This window comes from Propithecus coquereli, unplaced genomic scaffold (assembly GCF_000956105.1).
Source record: "Propithecus coquereli isolate 6110/MARCELLA unplaced genomic scaffold, Pcoq_1.0 Scaffold59, whole genome shotgun sequence".
Lineage (NCBI taxonomy): Eukaryota > Metazoa > Chordata > Mammalia > Primates > Indriidae > Propithecus > Propithecus coquereli.
The window spans coordinates 4,539,767-4,550,571 of record NW_012151840.1 but is presented as its reverse complement, the minus strand read 5'-3'; the positions used below and the strand labels follow the sequence as shown (position 1 = coordinate 4,550,571).

At 51.1% G+C, this 10,805-nt stretch overlaps 1 protein-coding gene across 1 annotated transcript; it reads left to right on the top strand.

The window, feature by feature from the left end:
- The first annotated feature begins 9,120 nt into the window (after positions 1 to 9,120).
- Positions 9,121 to 10,305, top strand: IVL (involucrin). Its single transcript, XM_012658502.1, is given in 3 exon segments — positions 9,121 to 9,844; positions 9,847 to 9,986; positions 9,988 to 10,305. Coding segments are annotated over 3 exon segments (1,182 nt in total).
- Positions 10,306 to 10,805: the final 500 nt, after the last annotated feature.

The window sequence follows — 10,805 nt, the reverse complement described above, 5'->3', positions numbered from 1 at the left end:
CCTGCTCTTTCCCTTCTCAATTCTCCTGACTTGCTCCTTCCTATCTCGCTGATCTCCTGGCCTCGGAGTGATTCAGGGGACAGTCCTGGAGCCTCTTCTCTTTCCTCTCCATATTCATTCTCTTCATGATCTCATCCTGGCTCATGGCTTCAAATGCCATTTATATGCTGACGATTTACAAATTTATATCTATGCCATGAACCTCTCTCTGAATTCAGGACTAGTTCTCAATTGCCTACGTGACAACTCTACTTGGATGTCCGATGGGCATCTCGAACTTAGCATGTCTCCAGGCTCGCTGCCGATCTTTCCCACAAAGCCGGCCCCTCCTGTGGTCTTCCCATCTCTGTCAATTCCCTCTCTGTAATGCTCCAACCTTACAGTCACTCAGGCCAAAGACTGTGGAGTCATTGTTTGCTCCCCGCTTATACCTTACATATGATCTGTCAGTTACTCTTGTTGGTTCTATGGTCAAAATGTATCTATAATCTGACCACATCGCCCCACCTCTACTGCTACCACCCTAGTCCCAAGCCCTTGCTAAGTTTCTGCAGTTTCTTCTCGCAGTTCCTCTTGCTCCCATCCTTGCCAGAGAGGTCCTCTCAGAACCAAGTCAGATGATGTCACTTCTCTGCGGCTTCTTGTCTCATCCACTATAAAACCAAAGTTGCTACATGACTTCTCCCTCTGCTCACCTCCTCCCACTCCTCCAACCTCATAACTCTTTCCCTCACTCACTCATCCCCAGCTGTTCCAGCCTTCTTTCTGGTTTCAGAACATTCCTGCTGCAGGGACGTTGCCCGTGCTGTCCACATTTCCCCCACTGTCCCCATGCTGACCTCCTCATTTTCTTCACATTCTTCCTCTGAGGACTTCCCTGACTACCCCATTTAAAATAAACAACAACCCCTCCCCTGGCACTCCAAAACCTATTAATAATTCTTGCCATATCTTTCTACTTAGGATTTCTTAACATTTCACATGCTTTATGTTTCAGGGGTGTGTTTAGTTTGCATATTGTCTTCACTCACACTGGAATGAAAGCTTTAGCAGGGCAGGGACTTTTGCCTGTGTTGTTCAGTGCTGTACACGCAGGGCCTCGAACACAGGCATGCAGGAATCTCTCAATAAACAGCAGTTGAATGAAAAATCAACTAATAGGGCCGAAGGTGGGAAAGTCACCTCCAGCCGAGAGAATGGAGGGCACAAGACACAGAGCTGAGAGAAGGTGAAATCAGGAGACCTGCCCTGCCTCCCTGTGTCCCCTCTTGGACTATGTCATTGTCTGTAAAGCAAGGATGAATTGGGTGCCACGAAGGCCCCTCCAGCACCAGCATTGTCAGACATGGACCCCACGTGGGTGGGAGGTGGTTCTGGGGTGACTGGGCCTGAGGCTCCTGGCAGAAGTGCTACGGGGGAGGGGGAGGCTGGGGCCGGGCAAGCACACACTTGCCTGGGAGCAGAAACCAGCCTGCCCTTCCTCCCCTGGCACTCGGACCTCCTTCTCTCTTTCCTGCCCAGCCCACCCCAAGCAGGCTTTCTAGTGAAACCTGAGTGGCAGGAAATAACTTTGAAGCTTCTCCAGCAATTACCATCTTGCCTGTCTTCTGGCTTGCAGCTCTCCTGTCATCTTCTATGGCAGCTGGGCTATTCCTGGGACACAGCAGGACTGCAGTATCTGTCACACTCGATGGGCACCTCTGCTCTCAATAGATGTAAGGGTGGCCTGGGAGCAGTGGGACCCCAGCTTGATCCACTGTGAGCTCTGGGAACATCAGCCCGATGCTGCGCTGCTCTGAGCTCAGCTCCTCATCTGGAAAGTGCAGAGGGTTAAATGAGAGGAAACGAGGGTTGACAGCACAGTGTCTGGCAAAGAGTAGGCTTGGAAGAAGGTTTGTTTTCTTTGCATTCTCCCCCGTACTCTCTCCAGGGAGACTTCCCCAGCCCTGGTTCTGTTCAGACCTCCATTCATGTAGGGTCCGGTCATGTGAGTGCTCACTTGGCCCAGCACTGAGTTGCACCCATCTCTCAGTTTCTGTACCCGTCTCTCCATCAGACCAAGAGTTCCCTGAGAGCAGAAGCAAGGTCCTCCCTAAATAAAGGCTTCCTGAGTCAGCAGTTGTGTCTCCCCGTCAGACTGGGAGGACAGGCCAGGGCTCTCCCCAGCATCCTGGCCCGACGGGGGCCCCAGAGGCTTGCAGTTGCCCTGCCTCTCAGCACTGTGACCTGGTTCCATGGGAGGTATGGTTTAGGGAGGAAGGGACAGGCACTAGCTTCTACTTTGGACCAGGCCAATTCATCTGGAGGCCTGGAGCAGTCACACAGCTTCACGACAAATAGTTCACAGACACAGAGAACAGATACGGTTCGAAAGGAACCACGTTGGGGCTAGTTCACAGGAGGCTCACCAGGACCCAAGCCAGGCAGGAAAATGCCAGCAGCTGATGCCTGTTGGTGACAGTCTTCTCCTCCAGGACCACATATTTTGCCCAGACTCCCCTACACACACACACACACACACACAGACACACACACACACACACACACACGTGTGCACATACCCACACACTGTGCATGAGTATGAGTGGCCTCTGTCTCTGCTTTCAGAGTAACTGTAAGCGCAGTCATGCCTCTAAGGAGGGGGCTGATGCAGGATCAGGTGTCCCCACCACTCCCTAATTAGCAAATTGGATCAAGGCTGGGGAGGGATAAGCCAGGAGGCTGGGCCCAGTCCTCGGAAGATGCCTGCTTCTGCTTGCTCACCCGGAAATTGAAGACAGTTCTGGGGGAGGCTGCATGGCCAGACTTGGTCTCTCTGCTTCCCTTTTGTCCTGTGACTGCCTCTTCTCTCCCCTCTGAAATGTCCCTCTCCCATTCCCTGCACCTAGGGCCCTGCCTCTCCTTGTCTCTGCCCCTATCAAGCTCTGCGCCTCCCGCCCTACCCTCCTCTCCTTGCACACAGCCCCACAAAGTCTCATTCTACGTGCTTCCTTCCCACTTGTCCCCCTTCCATGTGGCTGGCAGAGCCCTTACCATACACCTCTGACTCAGTGTGCTGTGACTGTGTGACCACTCCTCGCTCTATTACCTGGATTCCTTTCTCCACATCAAGCCTCTGTCTCTCCTCTGCCCACACAGGCCCCTAGGCTGCCCCGTGTCCCATCATGCTGCAGGAATGCCAACCGTCTCATCTCCCCAGGAGCCCACCACAGGGCAACAGTCGATCCACACAGGGCCTCGTGAGAGCATGAAACACAGCTCTGGAAGTTAAAGCTGATGATCTTTGAAGACCTTGCGTCGTTAAAACTCTATCCTTAGGCAAGTAACACACCACGTTCCATTCGCAAACATTTGCCATGACACCCAACAATAAAGCAGCCAGTTTCCTGAGAACAGCCTGTGTGTTAAGCATGCATATTACCTCTCCAAATCCTCACTGAAATCTAAGGAGGGATTTGCATCCCCATTTTACAGACAAAGAAACTGGAGGTCACAGAGGTAAAGTGTCTTGACCAAATAGGAACACATACAAGTGGGATCAAAACCCAGACCTGTCTGACTCCAAAGCCAGTGCCCGTCCTTGAAGAGTAACACTCCTCCAGATTGGGGTAGGCTATGGTTACGCACGATGGGAATATGAGATCTCCTGGCCCAAGTCACCTTGAACTTAAACACCAGGACCAGCCAGGAAGTGGAGCTCTCTATTCCCAGGACCAATGAGGATCATCCCAAGGACATTTTGGCTGAATAAGAGCCAGAGAAAACTGGCACTTCCTCTAGAAAACCCAGAACTGGCCATGTTGGGGTAAATGATTGACTCAGAGCTGGAAGGTGTCTTTGAAGTCACCTAGTGAAGCCTGTCACACAGCCATCAGTTGCCTGAGCATCTGGGAGGGCAGCCTGGTGGGGAAGAGAGCCCAGACTGGAGGTCAGGACACATGGGTTCCAGCCCAGCTCCACACAGCCTCACTGCAGGCCCCCGAGCACCTCATGTTCTTGCTCCAGACTTCAATCCCCATCTGTCAGAAGAGGGGATGAGCCCCAGTGGAGGGACCAGGCTGGGTAAGAAGCTCCTATGTGTTAAGGAGCTCCTACACTCTAAGCTACCTGAAAGCAAGAACTATGTCTGTTTTTCATTCATCACTCTGTCTCCAGTGCCTTGCACATAGTAGAGGCTCAATAAATATTGCCTGAATGGATGCATCAACCATAATAACAACTGTATCTTGTGACCTGCTATCAGGCAAGGGCATTGCTTCCATTTTTTATGAAGGTGAAATTCATACAACATAAAATTAACCATTCTAAAGTGAACAACTCAGTGGCATTTAGTACATTTACATACTGTGCAACTATCAACCCTATTTAGTTCCATTACATTTTCATCACTCCACAAGGAAACACCATACTACTCATCAAACGGCTATACCTCATTCTCTCTTCCTGACAATAGCCAATCTACTTTCTTCTTTTATGAATTTATTTATTCTGAATTAAAATTATTATTGCTATTAATAATTATTATTGTTTTTTATAGCAATTATTAGCTAGATAGCTAAGAAGCTCCTATGCACCCGGCAGTGTGAGGCATTTCCCAAGCATTCTTTAAGGACCTCTCCATCTCAGGCATTCTGCTGTCTCCTGGCACAGAGAATCAACTACAAAGAATGTGATGTCCCCAGTGCTGAGCCCAAGTGGTAGGGCATAGCCTTTAGTTGGAGGAGGGGGGAGCCTCTCCTTTCTCCACTACTGACATTCTTCACACCTTTACTCCTCTCGCTGCCACCAAGAGCAGAGCTGCGGCCATCCTTCTACAGCTCTCAGATACAAGAGCAAGGGCCAGTACTGGAGACGGAGAGTGGGAACCAGTGATCCACCAGACCTAGGAGACGAAGCCAGAGGAGATGCAGGACAGGTAGAGACGTCAGATCAAACATATACACCCAGAAGCCCAGAGAGGAAAAATCATCCCTCTTGGCCCCTTCCCTGGTGTCATCCCCCTTCCTTGCCTAATTCTCTCCTGGAACAGCAGATAGGAACAAAAGACAGAGAGGGACCAAGGTCAGGTTCAGGAGGCAATGCAGGAAGACAAAGAGGATTCAAGGTACTGGGGAGGCAACAGTGTGGGCTGGAGATTGAGGAGTGGTGGAGGAGAAGAGGAGGCCCACGAGTGGGAGAGGAGGCTAGCCCAGAGCACGGGGCAGTGGCACACACTGGGCAAGGCTACCAAGGTGGGAACGTGGGACCTCCTGGCCTGAGTCACCTTCCCAGGACCATCTGTCATCACCCCATAGTAGCAACTTGCTAAAAGATGTTCCCAGCATCCCTCCCCCCAGGGCAATAAATTGCCATGACAAATTCCTTCTACCCCTCACAACTAAGCAAAAGTTCAAATAGGTTGCCTCACTCGGGAAAGAGAGATTCCAGCTAGTTTCTGCCTCTGAAAGAGAGGTAGCCAGGGCCTTCTTGGTCTGTGGCAGAACTGGGGTCAAGGCCTCTCCATGTGTCATGGGATATGAGCTCATCCTCATTATACTGGGCGGGGGCTAGACAGTTACCCAAACTCGTCATGTGGACCCTGGAGCCCATGAGGTCATTCACACAGGTGCTGAGAGACTCTGCCCTATGCACATGCATGCCTGTACCCCAAATGGGGCAACCTGAGGGGACAGTATGGGGCCTCTGAGCCCTAGAAGGGTTTCTCCAGCCCCTCTCCTGTACACACACATGCATACTCCCTCAGCTTTATCCTCTGCCCTCCTCTCCACACCCTAGTTTTGCTCAGCGGTCAAAGGCTCACATACTCGTCTTCTCCTCAAAGCTCTCATTATGCTGTGAATCAGAGGGCGGGAGGCAGATCTGGCAGATATCGAGCCCCTGGAAACCCATAAGACCGGTGTGACTTCCCTGAGCTGAGTCTGCTGCCCTGGGACTGACTGCCACGGGCTGGGGTGAGGCAGATTCCCCCCATGTGAGATCAGCAGCAGAGCACAAGGGCACCGGTGCCCATGGGAGGATGCCTGGTGAGTTCTCCAAGGCAGAGTCAGGGGTGCTTTCTCTGACCTAGAAAATGGCACAGTCCCTGTTCTATGGGGGAGGCAGTGTGAGGTCCCTGGGTGGGCTCAGGGAACAAAGTGGGGGCAAGGAGAGGGTAAAACCAGAGGCCACCTATGGGGCTTCCCTCTGTCTTTTCAGACTGAGCACCAGGAACATGGCAAAATTAGCACTGTAACTAGATCTGCTTGCCTGTAAGGAAAACTGTGGAGAATCAGGACACTTCTCAAAATTAGCCCCAGCGAATATTGTCTTCATATTATTCTAATATTTCTTTTTTGATTACATTGTAAAGAAGTGAGTTTAAATACAGATGTCCATAAAATAAGCTATTAACCCGCCATAAAAAAGAAAGAAAAGTCACAATTCAGTTTTGTTTTTACACAAACATGCATCAACACTAAAATGTTCAGCAGTAGTCATCTCCAGGTGATGAGATTCAAAGCTCATTCATTTCTTCAACTAATATTTGCAGAGCACCTATTATATGCTGTGGCTTCCATAGGTTCTAGGGGCATAGTGGAAAACACACCAGGTACACCCTGCTCTGATAGGCCTTATGTTCCAGTAGGAGAGATAGACAATAAACAAGTGAACACATTCAAATAAAATAACACTACATTGTTATCGGTGAAATGAAACAGACCGGAGGATCATCCTTTAGATAGGATAGGCAGAGAAGGAGCTATCATTTATGTCATTTATGCCAAAGCTGAAAGGCACAAGAGCCAGGGAAGAGGAGGAACCCGTTAGCAGAGGAAGAGCAGGTGCCCAGCCCCAAGGTGGGGATCTCTGGCTCTGTCCCAGAACTGAGCATCCGCACCGAGGCAGGAGTACACCTGCCAGGGAGGGAGCAGCATGAGCTGAGGCTCCAGGGGAAGGCAGGAGCCAGATACCCCAGGGCCTTTTAAACTGTGGCAGTGATTTTGGATTTTATTCCAAGTGCACTGGGTCACCATTGGTGAGGGACACACTCAAATCCCCGCTCTGAAAGATTTTTTGAGCTAATTATAGAGATTGGTTTTAAAAAGGCAGTGGGCAATTTGGTTCTGGACTTTATGCCTTTATGCATTCTAAAAAATAGTTACAGAAAGTGTTTTATCACCATGAAAAGCAATACTTATCTCATGTATTGTATATATTTGGTCCTGCTTCTGTGCCTAGAGTGGGCCATGCTTTGGAGTTTTTATGAACATGGTATTCTTGGGGACTTCTGTAACTATAGCCTTGGGCATGGGGAGTGGGCAGTCCTTTGCACACAGCAGGAGACACCTAGAAGACTTCTAGATGACTGTATTTGGCCTAAAGTCAGACCCTCCTCAAGACAGAATTTATTTCCACACAGAATGAAATTATAGATATGTTCTAAGAGAGGATGAGCTCATGGCCCAAGAAAATGCCCCATATTTTCATCCCTTCATGAGAAGTGACTCTTTCCATATTCTGGGCATCCCAGAAAGATGCATAACTTTCCATTCCATGCCCTTGGAAATGAATCCCTCTTCCTAATAATGAGAATAAACCCATTTTAAAGGTAGAGAAATTGAGATTCAGAGAGAAGGATGCCTCCCTCACCTTCGTCACCTCCCCTGTGCCCAAGTCAGATGAGCATCACAGAAGGAGCTGAGCCCCCACAACTCTCTGGACAGGCAGAAGCTATATGTCCCTGGGAAAAGGGACCCTGAGGGGTTTGCTGCTTGAGATGCCTGTGGTGAGTCAGGAAGGGGCTGGAGGAAGTTGACCAACTGGAGTGGTGAAACTGGTTCTGGAAGGAGGCTAGGCTGGGGCACAGTATAAAGGGTGTCCTGGCCCCTGCTCCAATCAGCACTCCACTGAAGCCTCTGCCTCGCCCTACCAGGAGTCTGGTAAGTGTCAGTCGGCAGAGCCAGGGCTGGGACTGGGACCTTCAACAGCCCTGTTCTCATGGCAGGGGGTGGCCAGCCTAGGTGGGTGTGGGTATCGTTCTGGGGCTGGTCTGACTACCTTTCCTTCTGGGGGGCTCACGTCACTGTCTGGAGGGGAATGTGCTCTGCTATAGAAATGCAGAATGGAGAGTAATTATCCGTGTCCCATCTTTTCTTGGGATGATGTTTTGAGATTCGTGTGTGTGAGAGAGAAGTAAGGCAGGGAGGCAGGGTGGGTAGCAGCCAATTTCTTTCCCAAAACTGTTGAATTTGGGCTGACCACTATCGTGCCTTCTTTATGAGGGCAGGAGTTCAGGGAAAGGCTTGTAACTGTTGTCTGTGCTGCACAAAGAGGGAACTGCAGAATGGGGGTCTATTTGGAGAAATCCAGGCAGAGCAGGGGCAGAAAAACCCCGACTTAGAAGTATAAGACTTGCAAGAACTAACTCCAACTCTCAGCAACCTTCCAGCTCCACCCAGCCCCACCCCAGGCACGGTGACTGCAGCTAAACCTCAGAAGTCAGGAGAGAAAGGAGCTCTGGGTTGCATAGGCCAAGCTGCTAATTTTACAGATGAGAAATCTGGAGCCCAGAGGGGCAAAGTGACTTTCCCAGAAACACGCAGCATTTCAGTGGGAGATTTAGGCCCAGAATGTGTCATATGATTCCAGTGCCATGAGCTCTCAAACTCTCTCTGGCACAGGCTATTGTTTTCCAGGACTCGGGGGACTGCCAGGAGACCTTTCTTTCCCTAGGGCCTTATCATTCACTGGGACATATCCCAGAACTCATTTCTCCTCCTTGGTCAGTGGAAATCAGAGATAAGGACAGACACAAAGACTAGACAGAGCAGAAGGTTAACTGGCACCCAGCCCACCCTTGCAGAATAGCCCTGGAGATAGATCTTGTTGGCTCTTGCCTAGGAACAAGGAAGCTCCCAGAAGGACCTTTCCCTGCCCCTCTCCATTTCCACCCTTCACTCTCTGCTGCTTCTAGGGAATGACAGCCCAGAGTGGGTGGGAGAGTGTCCCCCGAAGGGAAGAGAAGGGGTGCTGAGAAACAAGATACTGCTGCAGATTTCCAGGGTTCATCTATTTCCTTTGCATTCACCATACCCCTCTGATCCCTTCTGTTTTTCAGTTTGACCTACAGCACTTTCTAAGATGTCCCAGCAACACACACTGCCAGTGACCCTGCCCCCGGCCCTTAGTCAGGAGCTCCTCAAGACTGGTTTTCCTCCAGCTGACATCCAGCAAGAGCAAAGGAAGCAGCCAACTCCACTGCCGGCCCCATGCCAGAAGGTGCACTCTGAGTTCCCTGTAGAGGACCCCTCAAAGCATGAGGAGAAACACACAACTCCTGTAAAAGGGGTGCTTGAGCAAGAAGGTGGGCAGCTGCGGCAGGAGCCACAGGAACAGGAACTGCATCTGGGAAAGCAGCAGGAGTTGCAGGAGCAGGAACTGCAGCTGGGAAAACAGCAGGAGCTGCAGGAACAGGAACCACACCTGGAAAAGCAGCAGGAGTTGCAGGAGCAGGAACTGCAGCTGGGAAAGCAGCAGGAGCTGCACGAGCTGCAGGAGCAGGAACTGCACCTGGGAAAGCAGCAAGAGTTGCAGGAGCAGAAACTGCACCTGGAAAAACAGCAACAGCAGCAGGAGTCACAGGAGCAGAAACTGTATCTGGTAAAGCAGCAAGAGCCGCAGGATCAGGAACTGCACCTGGGAAAACGGCAAGAGCCGCAGGATCAGGAACTGCACCCGGGAAAGCAGCAGCAGCAGAAGGAGTCACAGGAGCAGGAACTGCACCTGGGAAAGCAGCCAGAGCCGCAAGATCAGGAACTGCACCTGGGAAAGCAGCAGCAGCCACAGGATCAGGAACTGCACCTGGGAAAGCAGCGGGAGTCACAGGAGCAGGACCTGCAGCTAGTAAAGCAGCAAGAAGAGCCACAGGAGCAGGAACTGCACCTGGGAAAGCAGCAGCAGCAGGAGTCACAGGAGCAGGAACTACAGCAACACCACCAGGAACAGCATGAGGAACATCAGGAAGCAGAAAACCTGGAGCAGCAGCTTGAGCAGGAGAAAGCACAAAGGGAAGAGCAGCTGAAGAAGCAGCTGGAAGAGAAGAAAAGGCTCTTGGACCAGCAACTGGATCAAGAGGTGGCAAAGAGATATGAACAACTGGGAATTAAGAAGGAGCAGCTGCTGGATCCCCTGGGGCAGCAGGAGGAACAGCTGGAGAAGCCCGTGCTTGTCCCAGCTCCTGGCCAGGTTGTAGACATCCAGCCATCCCAGCCTCCAAAGGGAGAAGCCCTGCTCCCTGCAGAGCAGCAGCAGGAGCCAGGGGTCTAGGGGCTGCTCGAACATTAGTACCCACCCAGTGGTTATGGAGAGGCCCTCAGACCACTCCACACAAGGGAAGAGGACACCACTGCCCCACTGACCGCAGGTCCCCTGGTGGCCTGCCTCATCTGTGAACTAGACTTTGTCCCTCTGCGTATCTCTCTTAAGGGGCCGGGGAGGGGGGAGAGGAAGCTATTGTCCAGCGCCCACCCAGTGAGCCCGATCCCAACCTCAGGTGAGCAGAGCCTCTGCCTGAGGGACTGAGGGTACTATAGTAACTCTGACTTTACCCCAGGATTGCGTCCGAATCCGTGACTGTGTACAATGATGCATAATAAATCCTGCAAGTCCTTGCAGCCTGTGTTCTCTTTAGCTTTTTCTCCTCTGTCACATAAAACCCCGTCTATGGGGCAATGGTTGCAGATGACTCTGTTGGCCCATTCTCAAAGGACAGACATCTTGACCCTCCTTTAATTTTGCTCCCCAAACCACTCAATATATTCAACAGC